Source organism: Pituophis catenifer, unplaced genomic scaffold (assembly GCF_029215685.1).
Source record: "Pituophis catenifer annectens isolate HBS135680 unplaced genomic scaffold, rPitCat1.0.hap2 SCAF_11, whole genome shotgun sequence".
NCBI classification, from domain to species: Eukaryota; Metazoa; Chordata; class Lepidosauria; order Squamata; family Colubridae; genus Pituophis; species Pituophis catenifer.
In genome coordinates this window covers 7,868,598-7,889,358 of record NW_027256891.1, presented here as the reverse complement: position 1 = coordinate 7,889,358, position 20,761 = coordinate 7,868,598, and the positions used below count along the sequence as shown (strand labels likewise).

The 20,761-nt window shown below is 39.7% G+C and overlaps 1 protein-coding gene across 1 annotated transcript in view; it reads left to right on the top strand.

The window, feature by feature from the left end:
- The first annotated feature begins 967 nt into the window (after positions 1-967).
- Positions 968-20,761, top strand: part of LOC139322868 (UDP-N-acetylglucosamine transferase subunit ALG13-like) — a 33,886-nt gene continuing 14,092 nt past the window's right edge. Inside the window, exons 1-12 of the mRNA XM_070952117.1 lie at positions 968-1,108; positions 3,753-3,836; positions 4,314-4,364; positions 5,804-5,850; positions 9,752-9,824; positions 11,928-12,009; positions 12,624-12,804; positions 13,662-13,737; positions 15,624-15,729; positions 16,973-17,037; positions 18,640-18,737; positions 19,968-20,091. Of these exons, the coding sequence (XP_070808218.1) occupies positions 968-1,108; positions 3,753-3,836; positions 4,314-4,364; positions 5,804-5,850; positions 9,752-9,824; positions 11,928-12,009; positions 12,624-12,804; positions 13,662-13,737; positions 15,624-15,729; positions 16,973-17,037; positions 18,640-18,737; positions 19,968-20,091 (1,128 nt within the window). The remainder of the gene's footprint in view (positions 1,109-3,752; positions 3,837-4,313; positions 4,365-5,803; positions 5,851-9,751; positions 9,825-11,927; positions 12,010-12,623; positions 12,805-13,661; positions 13,738-15,623; positions 15,730-16,972; positions 17,038-18,639; positions 18,738-19,967; positions 20,092-20,761) is intronic.

The window sequence follows — 20,761 nt, the reverse complement described above, 5'->3', positions numbered from 1 at the left end:
CAAGCACCAGTCACTGGCCAATTATGGGAACCCAGGTCCAAGTTGCTGTGGGACACCAAGTAGGGAAAGCAACTTTGGAGATCACATGGAGTGTTACCACTCTGAACAGATGGGTTTACCCAGTGTGTTGTCAAACAGCTGTCTGCAGATGATAAATCATAGCAAGCTGAACTGGCTAAATCATTATCTATGAAAGATTACAACCACTTTTACTTTAATTTAGCATACACTGTTTAAAACAAGCCCATGAGTTATTTTACAGGTCCCTATTTTGCATGTAATCTCCAATCCACGGAGAGATCTGGTAACTGTCTATGGAATTCCCAGTTAATTACAGGTAAACTCATTTGATAACACAGCCAATAGATCAGTGTGGTCTATGTGCAACACCTCTGGAGCCTCCATTAACCTAACTGCCACCACACAATAGACTTAAGCTAATTCTCTAACTAATCATAGAACACAGAATCCTAGGATTGGAAGGGACCTCAGAGGTCTTCGTCCAATTCCCTGCTCAACGTAGGAGATCTTATACCATCCCTGCCAAGGTCTCCAGTCTTGACCAGTCAAGCAGCCTGGTCCATAGAGTGCCCCCAAACAACACCCCCCTCCTTCCTACAGTTCAGGGCTACGCGGGGCTCCCTTCGCCATCCAACCCCCCCCCCCCATCAGATCGGATCTTAGCCACCCCGAAGCGCCTCGTGGAAAAGCGAAGCGCGGGCTGTCGCCACGTGCCAATTTCCCACGTGAGCCGGGCGGGCGCGCGCTTGGCCCGGGCCAGATTGGCGACAGCTGAGACCCTCTCCGGCCGCCTCCTCCCGCCCCGCACTGGCCTTAAAAGGGCCTGCCCGGGCCACACCTTCCTCCCCGGCAGCGTTCGCCCTGACCCTTGCGCGCTGCTTCCCCGCTCCTTTTGCCCCCTTGGCTCCCCGCAGCCTCGCCTGCTTGCTTCTCCCCTGCCTTGGCCATGCAAAAGGGCTGGAAAAAGTACTTTGGCCAGAAGTCCCTCAGCGAGGTGACCATGGATGAGTACCTGGGCAGCCAGGGGCTGTACCGCAAGCTCACAGCCAAAGACGCCACTTGCCTCTTCCGGGCCATTTCCGAGCAGGTAAAGCTAGCCAGGGCTGGCCTTTGGGGACGACGCCTCCCGGCTCTTGGCCCTGAGCGGGGCTGCGCTCTGGCTTTGGGGGGGGGGGGGAAAGGGGGAAAGGGGGTGAAAAGCGCGATTCACTCAACAGGGGATACGCGAAACACCTGTGAGCAGAGACCGAGCCCCCCCTCTCTTCCTCCTCCTCGTTTTGGGGGTTTCTATCCAAGCGGGGCAGCGGCCAAACAGAAGATGAAGCCTAACTAGTCTTTGCAATGCCGACCTCTTTGGCTTTAAGTGAAAGTCTCAAGTTTTGTTTCTGCTTTGTAAAAGTTGTTGAATGCACTTTTCCCTCCTTGAAAGGGGTTTACACCCGTTGCCTTTTAAAGGGAGATATTATCCCAGGACAAATTATAGTCAATGAATTGGTTGACCCAGATTGAAGTATAGAGGCATAAAGTATGAATTTAATACAACCAGGTGAAATGGTCCTGCTGCTTTATTAAAACATGCCTAACTTATAAAAAACTTTTTAAACAAGTTTGGTTCCTACAATGGATTAAACTTCAAACTTGGGTTGGGTTTGGCTTCCTGTCTTTTAGGAAGCCAGTTGCCTTCATTTGTAGTCCTAGTTTACTGATACATAGTGGCTTACCCATCTGCCATGGTTAAAATGGGGTTTAGCAGTGTGAACTCAATTGCTGTGTTCCAAGTTGACTGCATAAACACAGTTCATGAAATTCAAGATAAACTTTGCTGCTCTGAAGCTCAACACAGACCAGTTTTGTTCAGGCTCTGTAGTTAAGCCTGGTTAGTACTTGGATGGGAGCCAGCAGGAGATAGCATAACTGTTGTAGACTTTTCTGGAAATCTAGAATGCAACCTAAAAGTTGCAGTGAAAAACCTCTTGTATATGATTGCCCTGAAAAGATCTGTACGTTATTCACCAGGAATAGAGAACTTGACTTGAGGGCGCTTTTCATGTTTCTTTTTAGAAAACAGAACCTCGAATATTCGGGTAGTATTTAAATGCAGAGTAAGAGGATGGAAAGTCTCTCATCCTGATTATTATTATGCCCCAAGTAATGATAAAACATTTGATAGTTTATGTAATGCAGCCTTTCTAAGTGGAGACACTTCCAGGTATCCAACGTTCAGCTCTTGAGAGTCTCAACAAGTGGCCATACCAGCTGGAGAATTCTGAGAAATGAATTAACACACACACACAAAGAGCATCAAGAAATGGTGAAGTTAGTGTGCTGCATTTTTCCTGACCTGGCATCCAATTTGACCCTAAAATTCCCAAGTTAGGAAAGACTAGTGCCAAACATAGTACATTTCACATTTGTGTTATTTTGCTGCAGTTGAGCAAATGATAAGTTGATCAGGTCCTCATGCAAAGGCTGGCAGAGTTTGTCATTGTTTTCTTATTATGGGTTATTGTTTATATTTTGGATCTGAGCTATGGGTAAGTATAGTGTGCTTGTTGGGGTTTTGCCTGGACTGCAAGGCAATGTAACATTTATAAAAAAACATTTATTTATTTATTTATTTTATTAAATTTGTATACTGCCCTTCTCCTACTGGACTCAGGGCGGTGCACAGCCAAAATAAAAACATCCCAATACAAAATTTAAAATTTGTTAAAAGAATTACACAACTTTGGCCTAAATTTAAAATCCTCAAAAAGGGGGGGGGGGGGTTTACGCCAGCCCTGCTTGGTGAAAAAGAAAGGTTTTTAGGGCATGGCGAAAAGCCCAGCGATCTGGTATCATATGTATCTCCGGGGGCAGGTCGTTCCAGAAGGCAGGTGCTGCCATAGAGAAGGCTCTTTCCCTGGGGGTCGCCAGCCGACACTGCCTGGCTGACGGCACCTGAGGAGTCCCTCTCTGTGGGAGCGTACTGGCCGGTGGGAGGCTATCGGCGGCAGAAGGCGGTCCCGCAAATACCCAGGTCCAATGCCATTTAACACTTTAAAAACTGGAACAACCTGTTTGAATAGCTAAGGGCTTGTAGCTTCTTTTCCATCTGACTTACATGAACTACTTTGAGATGCAGTGGGTCTCTGGGAATAATTATGAATGCTCAAATGCAGTGTTTTGCAACCTTAGCCATTTTAAGAGGTTTGGATATCAACTCCCAGAAATACCTACTGCTGGCTGGGGTATTCTGGGAGTTGAAGACCACACCTCTTAATATGGCTAAGATTGGCAAACACTGCTTTAATGTAAGCCATTTATGGATCACTATGGAGTATGCATAATGCTTGTCCCCTTATCTAGCTAATTTGAAATAACTATTTTGGCTAGAAATGACCCAAAGACCATTTATTGAGCAACAAACTGTTTCAGGATCTCACCAAAGAAAGATTAAGGCTAAACTTGGTAAGTTTGTATGTTTTCTGATCCTTGAATTTAGTATCAAATCAAAGGATCTGCTTCTTTCTTCTATTTGCGGTCTCTCAAGACAAGGAAGCACATTAATCACATTCCAAAGTTACTTAATTTGAAGGATTTCCTTAACATTGTTTTAAACTTTGAATATTTTAGCAAGCATTAATAACTCTGATGCCTCAGAACAGAGATGTAATATGCACATAGCTCTATTCTGCTTCATGAAATTGTAGTTGGTTCATAAATTTTAATTGATATATCAATGTTTTTAGGTTTATGCTTGTCAGATTCATCACATGGCAGTCAGAAATGCTTGTGTTTCCTTCATGAGGAAAAACCAGATAAATTTTGAGTCTGTGAGTATATTTGTTTTTGAAGTATGTTTTAAAGTAAGCATATATAAACCTCTTCAACCATATATACTTAATTTATACATGTTTGATTTTGAAATTGATTTAACTGGGTAATTGAATCCTAATTTTTGTTACATAGTAATTTTATAGTAATTTTCTTAGCTGCTCAGAGTTGAGTGTCAGGTTCAACTCAAGTTTAATTAAAAAATTATTATGCCAAATCTTTTCAGTATGTAGGATCCTTGGTGCTTTCTGGGCTTAGTGGTTTTCTTGCAGACTTTTCACTACCAAACTTGATAATAACATCAGTGTTGGAGGGGAGTGAGTTTGCATTTCAGTATGACTGACACTTAAATCCATTTGCAGATATCTGTATAGGCACATACATACTTATGAGTTGAAGGTTTTACTCAGAATTTAGGATGTCAGGTAAAAGCAAAATCACTAATTGCATTCCCTTTCTCTCTCTTTCACACCAAGTATGTGGAAGGCTCATTTGAAAAATACTTGCAACGACTTGGAAATCCCAAGGTAAGAAAGATTTGGCAAATATGCTCTAGTTCATCAGAACAGTTGAATAGAAGCCCCTGAAAGTTTAAAGCGGTGTAAAATATAAAACTGTACGAACAGTCCTCGGTTTATAACTGTTTGTTTAGTGGCCATTCAAAGTTACAATGGCTCTGAAAAGAGTGATTTATGACTGGTTTTTCACACTTAATGACTGCTGCAGCATTCAGGTGCTTGCTAACTGGCATGTATTTATGATGGTTGCATGGTCCCAGGATCATGTGATCACCATTTGTAACTTTCCAGCTGGCATCTGACAAGCAAAGTAAATGGTGGCGCCAAATTTGCTTAAGAATCCCATGATTTACTTATCAACTTCAATGATTTGCTTAACAACTGTGACAAAAGTTGCAAAATGGGGCAAAACTCACTTAACAACTGTCTTGCTTAGCAACAGAAATTTGGGGCTCAATTGTGGTTGTAAATTATCTGTATGTGGGATTTTCTTTAACTAACCAATTTAAATTCAAATTGGTTTTGTTTACCGACCAGCCTATGCTACAGATGGGTTATATTTGCTTTATTAGTTATGGTACATGGACATACATACATGTTGTCTGATACATAAAAGGGTCTTATTTGGAGAAAATTCTTTGCAGATTTTAGTCTTGGAAAATAGTAATAGTAACTTCAAAAGTGAAATATAGGTCTCTCTTTTTCCACCAAACATGTTAAAGTTATCTTTTTTGTAAAAATATGGAAGCTGACATCAACTTTACTATTGTATTTCTAAAATTATGCTCATTAAACAAACAAATTAATATATTAATGCTATATTTCTTTTGCATTTCTGTATGACCTTTGCTCCTTAAGAAAATAGTATATTTCAATTTACTTTATGAAAATGCTGATATCCTGCCCTATTTGCTCAGGGGAGTTTTGGGTTATGTGATTGAAAATACTGTAATTTTGGTCAGGTGACTGTAGGTACACTGCCACAGTTGTGTAAAGATTGGTTGTAGGCCACTTTTTTCAGCACTGGTATAATTTTGAATGGTCATAAGAAATTGAGGACTATCTCCAATATAACCAATGTTGGATAGTCTAATTCAGGGGCGTCCAAGCTTGGCAACTTTAAGACTTATGGACTTCAACTCCCAGAATTCCTCAGATAGCATGGCTGGCTGGGAAATTCTAGGAATTGAAGTCCATAAGTCTTAAAGTTGCTAGGTTGGAAACCCCCTGGTCTAATTGGATTCAATCATGTAGCTGCTTGTTTGGGACTCACTGCTGTGTTTGAATTTTCAAGGAGACCTCTCTGTGGCATGCGTTATGGCAATCTAATATGAACATTAATGCTTGTATCATTAACTAGATTGAGCAGTAGATGAGGGCTTATGTTGGAGTCACCCCAAAATTGCTATATTGCAAAGTAGTCATTTCCTTTCCTTTCTGTTAAACAGGAAAGTGCTGGACAACTTGAGATCAGTGCCTTCTCACTGATCTATAAGTAAGTACTATATTACATTTTCAAATTTCAGAACATGATCTCTTCATAGTATTTAAATAAAATATACAGCCTGCAACTAGAAGCACAAGTAACCTAAGAAAGTATTCATTATTGTTCCTTCATAGACATTAAAGAGTTTCCACCACTTACAACTCTTAGCAGTTATAAAAATGATCTGAATCCATGTTGGAATAGGACATAAATCTACTTGGCAATTACTAAACTGTTGGCTTTAGTAAGAATTTATTGGGTCTGTCTTAAAAGCAGCATAACTCCATTTTCCTGGATCCGTTTGTGATTTACATGCTGCCTTTTAAATAAGCTTTTTCAAGACAGAGTACAGTCAAATGCCATAAAAATACCATAAAACCTGTTATCTAAAATTATAAATTAAAAGCTAACTAATAGAAGCAGCTTCCAAGGCTTTTGTAGGCATTTAGCTATCAAATTAAAACTGCCGAGGCAATTTAATCACAGCAGGAATTGAAGACCAAAGGAAAAAATACTGATAGAAAGTGTAGTAGAATAGCTTCATATATGAGAACAGTTAATCAGTGGAACGGCTTCCCTCTGGAAGTTGTGATGCTCCATCACTGGAGGTTTGCAAGAAGGGATTTCACAGCCATTTGTTGGGAATGGTATAGGGCCTCCTGTTTTACCAGGGGTTGGACTAGAAGACCTCTAAAGTCCCTTCCAGCCCTATGATTCTATGAATCAAGGTGAATAAGATCAGCTAGCTTTTGTTTATGATTCTATGGAAGAACTGGGATGGTATAAAGTCTCTGGCCTTGAGCAGGGGGTTGGACTAGAAGACCTCCAAGATCCCTTTCATTCCTTGTTCTATTTTCTATATACCGTATTTTTCGGAGTATAAGACGCTCCGGAATATAAGACGCACCTTATTTTTGGGGGGAGGAAAATAAAAAAAAATTCTGCTTGAGAGGCTCTCCGTTTGAGAGGCTGCATTTGCAGGCTCCAGAAGCTCCAAAAGCTCTGTTTGCAAAGGAGCTTCTCTTTGCAAAGACAGCCTCTCAAACGGACCTTTTGGAGGCTGTTTGAGAGGCTCTCTGTTTGGGAGGCTGCATTTGCAGCCTCCAAAAGGGTGGGGGCTGGCGGATGGGCGGCAGTGGTGGGTTTCAAATTTCTTTTACTACCGGTTCTGTGGGTGTGACAGGGGAAGGATACTGCAAAAATCCCCATTCCCTCCCCACCCCACTAACCTGCTCTGGAAAGGAATCAAACTCCCCCCTCTTCATTTCCCCAAATAAAACATTACTCATAAGAAAAGGCTCCCAGAAAAACAAGGAAAAATCAACAAAGGAACCTGCCCAAGGCTCATTCCATATTCCTGCCAGCTGCATAAAGGAAACTTTGTAAGAAGAAAACAGCTACCGATGCTTAGAGATAATAGAAAGTGAAGCTGGAAGTTCTGCTCCATTTACAAGCAGGCAGAAAACTCATTCAAGACAGGGTATTTCACAATGGAAATCGCCCAAACCTCTTTATAAACACAAAGCCCATGTTGCACAAACCCCAAAACTTCAAAAACATAGAACCATATAAGAATCCCTCCTCTTATCCAGTTTGTTGTTCAGCTGACCCAGAAACAGGGTCAGAGGGGGGGCAGAGGTCGACCCCGAGGCCCCTTATATGTGGGGTGCCACAAGGATCAGTCCTCTCGCCCCTTCTATTCAACATTTATGTGAAGCCGCTGGGTGAGATCATCCGTGGTTTTGGGGTGAAGTACCATCAGTACGCTGATGACACCCAGCTGTACATCTCCACCCCAGACCACCCCAATGATGCCCTCGAGGTGATGTCCCGGTGCCTGGAGGCCGTACGGATCTGGATGGGGAGGAACAAACTCAGACTCAACCCATCCAAGACCGAGTGGCTGTGGTTTCCGTCGTCCCGATATAGTCAGTTGGCGCCATCTCTGACTATTGGGGGCGAGTCGTTGGCCCCCACAGATGGGGTTCGCAACTTGGGCATCCTCCTGGACTCACGGCTGTCTTTTGAAGAGCATATGACGGCTATAGCCAGGAGGACTTTTTATCAGGTTCGCCTGATTCGCCAGTTGCATCCCTTTCTGGATCGGGACTTGTTACGCACGGTCACTCACGCCCTTGTCACCTCACGCCTGGATTATTGTAATGCTCTCTACATGGGGCTCCCCTTGAGAAGCACCCGAAGGCTCCAACTGGTCCAGAATACGGCCGCGCGGGTGGTAATGGGAGCAATGTGGTGCTCTCATGTAACCCCCCTCCTGCGCGAGCTGCACTGGCTCCCAGTGGTCTTCCGGGTGCGCTTCAAGGTTTTGGTTACTATCTTTAGAGCGCTCCATGGCTCAGGACCAGGGTACTTACGAGACCGCCTCCTGCCACCAATAGCCTCTCACCGACCAGTTCGCTCCCATAGAGAGGGACTCCTCAGGGTGCCGTCGGCCAAACAATGTCGACTGACGTCCCCCAGGGGGAGAGCCTTTTCTGTGGGGGCACCTACCATCTGGAACGGGCTTCCCCCGGAGTTACGAAACATCCAAGACTTACGCATATTCCGCCGTGCCCTGAAAACATTTCTATTCCAACAAGCTGGTCTGGCCTAACTCTCCCTTTTTAATTGGCTTTTAAACTGGCTTTTAAATTGGGCTTTAAACCTCTTTAGATAAATTTGGATGTTTTTAATCTTTGAGCCTAAATTACTTAATCTGTTTCTTAATAGTTTTTAACTTCTATATGTATTTGTATTTATTATGGCTGTTCACCGCCCTGAGTCCTTCGGGAGTAGGGCGGTATACAAATATGAAAAATAAATAAATAAATAAATAAAACAAACTGCTGAATGTCACTTCGCTTCTGCAAGTAAAAACCTTCTTCCAGCAGCTGCTTCTTGTCTTGTCAATTTAGAACGGCGGCATCTTGGGGTCTTCTTCTTCTTCTTCTTCTTCTTCTTCTTCTTCTTCTTCTTCTTCTTCTTCTTCTTCTTCTTCTTCTTCTTCTTCGTCAAGCGATCTCCCGGCTGAAAAGCGAGCCCTGATTTTTTCCTTGTAGCCGATCAGTTGGGAGGCTTCTTGGCTTGTCAATTTAAAGTGACAGTGTCTTGGTTTTTTTTCTCTCTCTCTTCTTTGTCAAGCAATCTCCCCACTTTGAGCCCTGGTTTTTTCCTTCTAGTTGATCAGCTGGGAGATTGGGAGACAGTGAATAGATTGGGGGCGGGGCCAGGCAGAGGTGGTATTTACTGGTTCTCTGAACTACTCAAAATTTCCACTGCCGGTTCACAAGAACCGGTCAGAACCGGCTGAAACCCATCTCTGGTGGGCGGGGCTAAATTCGGTGTATAAGACGCACCCAAATTTTCACCCTCTTTTAGGGGGTGGAAAAGTGCACCTTATACTCCGAAAAATATGGTACTTTTATCCTTCCATGATGGCTTTGCTGCTAAAAATGAGTTCCAGCTGCTGGATTTTTTAAAAAGCACAGTGCTACTTCTAACTTGCAAGGAGTGTTCACTTTTTAGCAGAAAAGCTACCAGAAGCAGCACTGTTGGGAAACTGCCAGCTGGGTCAGTGGACAACTGGAGAGTGGAAATCCAGTGACTGTCTTGTGTGCAGTTTTGTTTTCTTTTTTCAAAATGTCTGGAGGTTGCACAAACCTAACTCACTGAAATAACTACAGTAGTGTGTGGGGGAGAGGGTCTTCTTTCATGATCCACCATGCACCAATCATTTTGCTTGGTCAGTTGGCTGGACTAATAATCTACCAATGAATTTGAAATTATTGTTGCTCTGAACTGAAGAAGCTTCTTGGATGAGAAGCGAAACATCTTCAAAGAAGAACAAACTCCAGTTGCCTCTTTGGGGTGACTTATTTTTTTCCTGTCTCTTACCTTTGCAATTATCTAGTCGAGACTTCATTCTTTATCGGCACCCTGGAAAACCTGCTTCTTATGCTACTGACAACGGCTTTGAGGATAAGGTAAGCGAACTTGACCTATGAGAGAAAAACTGAAGGTACCACTCTATGCATTAGGTGATGTGCAAATCTTTCTAGCTTCCTTGAGTACAAAATCACTTCAGCCATTGGGAGAATATAAAGCTTTTTGTTAATTTCCAACTCCTGAAATGCTTGAAACATACTTGAAGTGAGACATTTCAGAAACTTTTTTGTGATAAACAATCCAGAAAAACCCCACACACATCCTTTTTGATAGCCCTAGGGCAGTGATGGCAGACCTTTTCGGCATTTGGTGCCAAAGGTGTGCAGAAACATGCGTGCGTACTCGTTGGCGCCGCACTCCAGAAAAACCAAACTTCCGGGTTCTAGCGTGCATGTGTGCCTGATGATCAACTGGCCAGCGCACATGTGCACACCAGTTTTCGGCACTGCTGACAGCTGATCGTTGTGCATGCATTCAGACCAGAGACCCGAAACACAAACAGGCAAAGCTGCGCATGCCCGGCGACATGGCTTTGTGTGCCACTTTGGTCACACGTGCCATAGGTTCACCATCACTGCCCTTGTGTGCATTGTGCCCTTGCAGGTATAATTTTTGGGGGAAATAGTGGTCATAGTTTATGTATCATGGAAAGATTGATGAGAACAGAGATTGGCCAAGCAGCACTTGTAATGAGGTTTTTTGAATTTTAGTCCAACACTTTTACTATAGTTTCTTTTTATTTTACCCATATAACAGTGCATAAGAACTTGATAAAATGAATTGGTAAACTATTACTAATATTATAGTATCTAGAAAAAAAATTGCAGCCAGTGTTTTCTGACCTAGAACCGCCAGAAGAAACTCTTAATTTTTCCACAAACCATGTTCTATGACATTCGTTATGGCATAGTTTATATGGCTACATAATTTGTCTAAAGAAATTTGCAGTTTCTATAAAAAGGTCTGATTTTAAAAGCATTGGGTTTCATTTAATTAAAACAAAACTGAAGGATGATACATATTTTGATGACTTGTGCTCTTGGCAACTGAGTTGATAAAATGCTAAGTGTGCTTTCTACTCATTCTCCTTGTTCCAGTTTAAATTTTCCATGCGCAGATACAATCTTGACAAGTTTGTACCCTTTAAAAGAAAGTGCTAATTAGCACAGGATTAAGCTCAGCTGCCAAATTCTTCTGGCAGATTTGCTATAGACCCACTGATGTACTCAGCCAGTGATGAAATTGTGTGTGTGTGTGTGTGTATTTATGTTTGTGCATGTATAAGCAGGGTCTCTTCATGAAACTTGTTCATCATTATTAACACCTTTAATGAAAAATTTTGTTGATGGATTTCTCTGAAGATTTATCAGTTAATCGAAGTGTGCGGGAGTCACATACTTTCTGAGTGTTGAATGTTTCATGATAGCCTTATTGCCAAGTAGAATTGTATTTCAAAATTGTTAACTGTAGAAATTTAACAGTCAATATTATGAAGCTGATCTTTAGGCCTGGACACAGTCTGATGCCAGTCTATTAACTTTGTGCATTGCACTGCCTACTGGCTTTTGTATAAAAGCTTTATATGATTCATTTCACAGTTTCACATTTATAGTGAAAGTGTAAAGTATATGCCATCCCTTTAATTTTATTTGCATCTGTGATACAAGAACAGTATAGTAGAAACAGGATCCTATAGGCTATTTTAATCTTGTTCTAAGGTGAATATTAAAAATATGCTGTCCCCTTAATACCATACTTCATCATATCCAAATAACTAAAGTAGGACATTTAGAAAGAGTTAATAGATTAATGGTATCCTGATTAATTGGATAGCTCTTTCCTTATGATATATAACTGGATATGTTCACAATCATACAAATCAATTTACAACACAAAATAACAGCATTTGCAAAATGTGCTTCAAAGAATAATATAAGAACTATCATACATTATGCTTTTCTTTTATGCATAGACATAATTTTAAAAGCACCCTTTTTATTTGAATTTTTGCATTTAATCTACGAATGACATTTAACTTCTATCAATGGGGGAAGATTCTTACTGTTCTATATGGTGATCAAAACAACACAGATTTTCATATTCCCAGAATTATTTTTATGGTTAAGATTTTTGCCTTTCAGATTCTGCTGTGCTGTTCTAGTAATGGTCATTATGATTCTGTGTATACCAAACAATTTCAAGCCAACGCTGCAATCTGCCAGGGTAAATAAAACATTGCCTTTTCTAGCCTAGCACTATGTTTTAAGTAGCATAATAATAATCTATCCTGTGTAAAATGTTTCTAAGAATATCCCAGAAATCTCCTATTTTTAAAAGCATATTGTCGTTATCAGCCATTTAGTTGTGTCTGTCCCTTAGTCACTCTATGGAGCAGCACTCTCCATCCCTCTATCTTGCACCTCCTCCTTCAGATGTGCCTTGGTCATCCTTTATAATGTCCAGCCAATGGGTTCTAGGTTGGCCCCTTCTCCTTTTTCTGCTAATCACTCTCAGCATGACTGGCTTTTCAAGTGAGTCAGCTCTCATGACATGACCAAAGTATGACAGCCTCTGTTTGGCGATCTTGGCTTCATGTGATAATTTGGTGAGGTTTGGTCTAGGAGTTCTTTGTTATTTTTTCAGCCAATGGGATGCGTAACAGTTAGATAACAGTTGCCTCCAGCACCATAGTTCAAAGGTGTCAACCTTTTTCTCCTACCTGCCTGTTTAAAGTCTACATTTCACAACCATAAATAGCAATTGGAGAAAAATTATTGTGTTGAAAAGTGTTCAAGCTTATAATTTTTTTATAAAGATGCAACCCTTTATTTGCTTAGCTGTCCTTTATGAAATTCTGTACAAAAATGTCTTCAAAGTGGATGAAGAAGAATTGAAAACTGCCCTTGAGATGTTTCGAAATGGGGCTAAGAAAAACAGAAACAGTGCATCTGTTGGCAGTGAAGATGCAAATTTTGATTGCCTTTCTGACAGGGCATCCAGAAATGCTCCGGAAAAGAGGTATGCTCTGAAAATTAAAGAATTACAGTTAAAGTGTCAGTAGATTTCATGAGATGGTGTTCCAGAGCATCTTAACATCTCATGTCTAAACTGGGAAAACTCAATAAGAGGATTGATGGTCAACACCTTTGCTACCTTTAGCACAGCTGGCTGTCCCAATTTAGCAGTCTTCTTCAGTAGTCAGCCAAAATTAATTTTGTCAATGAATTCTGGAAGCTGCTCTTTAACAAATTTAGAGAGAAGGCACATTGGGTGAAAGAAAGCTGCTATCTGGAATGTATCTAGAGGTAAAGGGTGGTGTCAACTCAACCCAACCAGCCAAGATTAAGAAAGCCAGTATTTACACACCCTTCAGGATAGTATGAATGCTAATCTTAGGCTAGATATAGAATCTTAGAACCTCCAGGACAAATGTCCCAAACTTTATAGTGACTTCATTCAGGTCATCTTCCTAGCTTGCTCATCATCTGGTCTGAGTTGCTGTTTATGAAACAAGCCATCAACTGACTTTGCTTCTATCTCGTGTTTGTTGATGGCTACTTTCCCTTCCTTTCCTAGCCTCCTTGCAGTCTCTCATGGGTGGAAATTCTTCCATGGGAATTGCAAAGCTGTTGTCATCAAGTTGTTTTTGTAGGTCAAATTCTAAATCCAGATGGCGACACCAGGGAGATGCTTCCCAGATAATTCAACACTGGGTGGCACCATAGTGCTGCTGCATTTTGCTTTTCCTGCTTCTGGGTTTCAGCACTGGAAGTGCTGGATAGCACTTCCAGGGCTGAAATCCATAGCACAGCGATGGATAGACATGGTTTGCTTCTTTTTTTTTTTTTTGATTTGATGTATCTTTAATTGTTTAGATTGGAAGATTGGGTAAACTTTGATTCTGCCCACCCAGCGGAGGAAAAATGCAAGCAAGTCACAGAGGAAGGAAAGGTTTGACAATTTTCAGAAAAGGAGATTCCATGTGTGCAAGCATCAATGTAGCATATATGCAGGCATCTATGTAGCAGGAAGCACTATTTCATGGCTTTACCTCTTCTTCCTTTTAACTTTGCCTCTTCTTCCAATGCTACCCTGCTCTGGTTAAACACTCACATGTCTAAAATGTTTAAATTTGGCTTCAGGGGAGGCAGATTCAAGGGGCTGGGGAAATAACATCTTGGAAAACTATACTTAAGGTGTCATTAACATACTGCTGGCTTTCTTGAGCTGTGCTATCTAAATGTGGCATTTACATATTCTGTTCTTAAGCCTTTCCTGTTCTACAGAGAGTTTTTTTAAAAAAGCAATGTCTCCTTTGTCATGTCCCCCCTTTCTCTGTATGTAGTTTTTTCAACTCCATTTCTTTTGATATAACAAATATATAATTATAGAGTCGTTCTCTAGCTTTTTACCACTCTGCATTAAATTGCTTTTAGTTGTCTAGATTTGAATTAACTACAGGTAGTCCTCAAATTACAATCACAATTGAGCCCAAAGTTTATGTTGCTAAGTAAGAAATTTGTTGTGAGTTTTGCCCCATTTTACGATATTTCTTGTCACATTGGTTGATTGCAGTTCTTAAATTAGTAACAGGGTTGTTAAGTGAATCTGGACTCCCCATTGACTTTGCTTGTTAGAAGGTCGCAAAAGGGATCACATGACTCTGGGACACCGTAACCACCATTAATGTGTATCAGTTTCCAAGCATGTGACTTTTGATCACATGACCATGGGGATGCTGCAAAGATCGTATGTGAAAAATGGTCATAAATCACTTTTTTCAATGCTGTTATTAACTTTGAATGGTCACTAAATGAACTATTGTAAGTCAAGGACTCCTTTTATAACAGGGCTCTACAACCTTGGCAACTTTAAGACTTGTGAACTTCAACTCCCAGAATTCCTCAGCCAGCATGAAATCTGGGAGTTAAAGTCTACAAATCTTAAAGTTGCCAAGATTGGAGTCCAGAACTATAACATGACTTTGCACCATTCAAAATATGAGTGATGCAAGCCCATAATATAGTTTATCTAAACCCAGATAACTGTTGGGTTTCTCTGCTGTTTGCCTAAACCCAAAGTAATGGCTATATTATGATTTAAGCAATCCTTCAGGAAATTGAGAAAGGATCCAAGACTAGGAATGAGAAATCAAAGTTGCTCTACTCTTGTTTTACTGTGTCCTGTCTGCCTGGTATAGGGGATTATTTTTTGAAAAGGGCTCTGATCATACACATATTTTTCTCCTTGGGAGAAGATAAGCAAAATGGCAACATAAAAATTGAAAGTGGGACTAGCCAACTATGAGTTGATGTAGTTTGCTGCTTGTATGTGTGAAACTTGTATGTAAATCTTGTACCTGTGGTTAATACTCAACATAGTTTAGCCTAGGGCTAACTATCCCAAATGATGTCCTTTTTTAATTTTGTGGTCATTGGCTATCAGTTATAAACAGAATTCCCAAGAGGAGAGGATTGCTTTACACTTTGTCTCTAAATTATTTCAAATAAAAGCAATTAAATTAGCTTGCCTCCCAGCCTCAGAGATTAGTGAAGTGCAAAAATGCCTAATCAGTGGTTCAAGTGTTTTATTCCACAGTTGTTGTACTATTTGATATTTATCTTCTAATTGCCACGTACAAGTTGAAAGTCACATATTTTTGGGTGGTGCTCACCCTAGAATATGGGAAGTTGCATGTGGCAATTAGAAGATAAATATCAAATAGTAGGTGCAAAGTGTAAATTAGTAGATAGATTTGAGCATTTCCTTTACAGTTGGCAGGTTAAAAACAATTGTAGCCAGCAGCTCTTCTAATTTGCTCCTCTTCAACTTCACAGCCTCCTGAAAACCCAAGGATGCCCTTTCCCTACAAAGTATTGAAAGCCTTGGACCCCGAAATCTATCGGAATATAGAGTTTGATGTTTGGCTGGAGAGCAGAAAAGGTAGACTTGTCTTATGATTCATTTTGCACTTGAAAAATCTGTTCCATACCTTTGCACTTGATGGCTGAAGTCAAGCAGATGTTGTGTCCAAAAAGATGAACACAGCTGGCCTAGCAGTTGAATTCCCAGTGCACGCATATGAAATTCTGATGTTAAGAATTTGCTGTTTCCTGCAACAGTAATAAAATACAGCTAAAGAATTGTTTGTCATGAAAACATGTTACCCAAGCTACATTGGGTTTAATAAATGCATAGTTCCAATGGACCTTGGAGTTTTCTTCCTGGGTTGTAGTTGGTTAGTTGACAAGACCCACTGCAAAACCTATGCATGTAGGCCATGTTTCATATGCTTTCTGCTTTAGCAAAGGAGTACTCTAGTTTAGCATACAATCATCCTTCAACAGTCATCCTTGATCCTAATGTAAATCGTGTGCCCATGGGGATACTGGAAAGGCTGTAACTAAAAAACTGTCATAAGTCACTTTTTTCAGTGCTATTGTAACTTTGAATGGTCAGTAAGCGAACTGTTGTAAGTCGAGGACTATCTATATTGGGAGTACTACCCTAGAAGGTAGTTCTTGGAGATGCACTCTTAAAACTTCTGCAGAGCACCAGATGAAGGAGTTTGCATATATCCAATAATATATCAAAAACAGGATGGGAGCTGACAGCAAAATTTTAATTCTTATTTTTGAACTATTTGACTTATATTTTCCTTTATCTAACTGGAAACAGCTAAGTGGGAATGTAGCTTAGAAGTTTTAATTATGAAGTTCACAATAACCTATGAATAATTTCATCCTGTCTTTATTAGGTTGTCTATTTGTTGTACAAGAAGTCCTTGTTTAGTGACTGCCTTGTTGAGTGACAGCTTGCAGTTAAAATGGTGATAAAAAAATAATAAGTCAGCTCATAAGCAGAGTCATGATATCATGTAATGACTGCTTCGTTTAATAACCAAGTTGCTGGTCCCAATTGTCACTAAACAAGGACTATCTATGCAGCTTTCTCATTCCCTATTGTTGAACATGAATCCCTAGGCAGATGTGAAGACTTCTGCATTGGAGAAGGCTACATAGACATAACATTCACTGGATATAATTAATGTCCTTGCCAGCTGCAGCTAATATCAGGAAAATAAGCCAGTTACATATTATTTTCCATGCAAAGAATTTTACCATCAGATTAGTATCCATGAATGCTTGATAAATAGCTTAAGTTTTCTTTTGATTTTCGTTTGTAGAATTTCAAAAAACAGATTACTTGGTGTTTGCTGGAAGACAGTACTACTTAGGAGACAAATGTCAGGTTAGTGCTGTGTGTTTATTTAATAAAGATAATTGTTTGAAGCAACTTTGGACATGCTCTAATTAAACTTACTGAATGCAAAAGATATATTTGGTCATTGTAGAAAAGAGTTGTTTAAAATAATTCGCAATCAGCAGAACAAATTTTCCTTGGTTTATTAAACCATAAAGTTCCTGGTTTCTGATCCTGACCTAGATGTTTCATTTAAAAGTGCTCTGACAGAAGTAGGAATAATCTTTAGTTAGTTTTCTGAGCTTTCTTATTGTATAAGATGACCTCAGTTAAATTGAGGCTTTGTTGAGGTCTCTTCATAATTCCAGCAACTCCACTGTTTTATCCCGTTTTCCACTTTGATGATCAACAACCATTGGAGATGTGTGTTGGGCAGTGTCTTTATTACATTTAACTTGATGAAACCTTTAGGGCCTGTTGGAAAAATGGAAAGGGGTTGCTACATCCATTATCATGACTTACTAGAGTAAACAAGTATAAATCTTGAAAATTTGTAGGTTTGCTTGATCTTGTTTCTGTTGTTTTTGATGTGAGTGAGCCAGCTTTCTGTGGCACAGAGAATAAGGCTATGCTTTCTATGTCAAAAGTTCCATACCACAATCATAATTCTGGAATATGAGTTTGATATCTCTGACCCTAAAATAACAGAGGTTTCTAATTAGGTCTTCTTGTTTTTGAGAAAAATTCCATGTATGGACTATTTCTTGATACATAAATTTCTGTTTGGCTTGCATGTTCTTACAACCTTTATCCAAATTAGGTGAGCTTCATTAGCTGAGATCTTCTCAGATCTTATTGGTGCTAAGTTATGAACCTGATACCAGTTCCAGTGAGTTTTCAAAAGAAACATAAATTTAACTTTCAAATAATAATAATATGGCATGAGCACTTTTGACCATTTGGATAAGCAACTTGCATCTCTGAGAGGACATATAGCTGCTTCCTCCTACTTTATAAATGGTTTTTGAATTATCCCCAAACATTGTACTACTTTGTTTCTGTGACTGTATAGGAGAAAGAGGTGGCAATATTTTGTGTTTTCTCCTCATATAATGTTAGTGCTTAACACTATTTCCAGAGATATTTCTAAAATGGTTCTGGTTTGTATCAAAAGCATATATTGATTTTTTTTTTTGTAGAAAACAAGGACACAAATAAAAAGTCCTGTCTGTCTTACTCTTTTGATTTACATATAGTCTCATATTTATACATACTGTCTCATATTGATATACATATACATTGATTTACATATACATCACATGTTTAAAAAACATAATTTAATTTTTTAAAATATTAATAATATCTAAGAGGTTGCAGTCCCGCTATTTCATAACGTATGGATTCTTACAACCTGATACCTACTTACCAAACATCCAGGACAGAAAATATAAATGAACTTCATATTAAAAACGGTGATTACAAAGTTTGTTGGATCTAAGTCAAGGCAAGGATGGAATAGTTTTCAAGAATGAAACACATCAGTTCAGAAGTTGAGTCTGGCTATTTTCACTTTTTTGGCAGTGTGGCTGTGCAAAACCTCAAGTATTCTGAGTATCCCTTTGGGTTCAGTTAGAGTCTTCTTTTTCCCAGGTACGGCTAGAAACGGGGGGAAAATATTACAATGCCCATATACAGGATGTGGGACAGGATAATATGGTGACTGTCTTCATTGAAGAGCTGGCAGAGAAGTATGTATCTCTTTCCTTTCAATCATATAATTGTATTCACTGGAAGAGCTATCGATATCAGAATTTTAGCTGTGCTACTTCGAAATCAGGTTGACAGTATTATAACTAATATTATACAAAATCTGACATCTCACTTTCCATATCATTTCTTCAGATAGATTGGGTTTAATTCTTTTACAATATGGGGGATTCAGTTCAACAGTTTCTAACAAAAAAGATTTTAATTTCATTTCCAGGGAAAAGTGTATTGAAAATGAAAGCTTTAATTTTTGTCCTGGCATAACCTTGACACTTAAAAATTTAAGACATAGTCTTATGGAACCTTTAAAACAAACTTTTTCCTTGTATTTAGGGTTGGTTTTTTGTTTTGTTTTGGTGGATCAAATGTCTTGTTATCCAAGAAGCTTTTGTGATAATATTAATCTTTAATATATTTCCTGATTCTTCATTTTTGTTTGAGTTCTCTGGAAACTCAACAAATTATAGTATTACAAGAGAACATAGTATGAAACCTATTAAGAGAATAATACCTGTAAAGCCAATATAATCAGGAAAAATGGACAGTTCTCTGACAATTTGATGAAAATGGGCTTATTTTTTACTATCAGCTTGTATATAATAAAGACAGTTCTGATATTTCTTCAGACTATTTTACTTAAGTTAGTAATGAAGAGAAGGCTTGGAGGTGACAGGATAGCTGTCTTCCAGTTATTGAAAGGTTGAATGGGAGATTTATTCTCCATAGTACCTGAGGGCAGGAGAAGAAGCAATGGGTCAGAGGAAGATTCAACCTGGAACTAAGGAGGAATTTCCTGACAGAACAATTAACCAGTGGAACGGCTTGCCTCCAGAAGTTGTGGGTGCTCCATCACTGGAGACTTTTAAGAAGAGACTGGTCAGTCACTTGTCTGGAATGATATAAGATCTCCCGCCTTCAGCAGTGGGATTGGACTAGAAGACCTTCAAAGTCCCCCCCAGCTCTATGATTCTATACTTTGGCCAAGTAACTTAAATAAGGTTACAACTAAGTTAAATTCTAATTGTCATATCAGTCAATTTACATTAGTGATTGGCATCATTGTGCAAACTCAATCATTGTGTGGAACTCTTAAAGATAAGTAGCAATGGAAGGAATAGTAAGTTTTAACTTTAGATGTCATAGGTCTTATATCATTATGATTTTAAGTTTTATTTTATGATTGTACTAATTCTGGTTGGGATGATGTGTAGGCATGTTGTTCCATTGGTAAATTTGAAGCCTGTGACCCAAGTCACTCCACTTCCTGCCTGGAATGTGATGTCCAACAGAAAAGGAGGAAGTTATCAGAAGATACCAGGTGGGTACAGCCCAGGGGTGAAATCTAAAAATTTTCGCTACCGGTTCTGTGGGTGTGGCTTAATTACTGGGCGTGGCTTGGTGGTCAGGTGACTGGGTGGGCGTGGCTTGGTGGTCAGGTGGGCATGGCCAAGTCGACGTCACTTCTTTGTTCTTTTTTAACCTACAAAACACAACACAACACAACTGGCTCACCCACAATGTAAAAGCAGCTGTGCTAGACCTAAAATGGCCCCTGCAACAAGCAGGAACCTCACACACCTACAAAAAGCCCCAAAAAACCAACTTTCACACTTTATACACACAAAATTCCACATACAGTTTTGTGAGATTTTGTGTGTTTGTGTAGTTAGAGTGAAACACTATAGAAACACACAAAATCTCAGAAAGCTGCACAAATATTATTTTATTTTATTTTATTTTATTTTTATATAAAAGCAGCTAAATTTAAAACTTCTTAAACTTTAAATGGCTAGGTCTAAAAAAAGAACAACTAAAAATAAACCCCAATTATGGTAACTATTTTTTTAAAGCTCCCAAAGGGGGGAAAAACGTACCCAATTGAAGGGAAAAAGGCAGGCAGGCAGATAGAGCTGCTCACCGATGAGCTTGATTGCAGGCAGGGAGATTCAGTTGCTTGCTGATGCAATGGATTGCAGGGATTACAGCAAGCGAAGCAAGGCAGGCG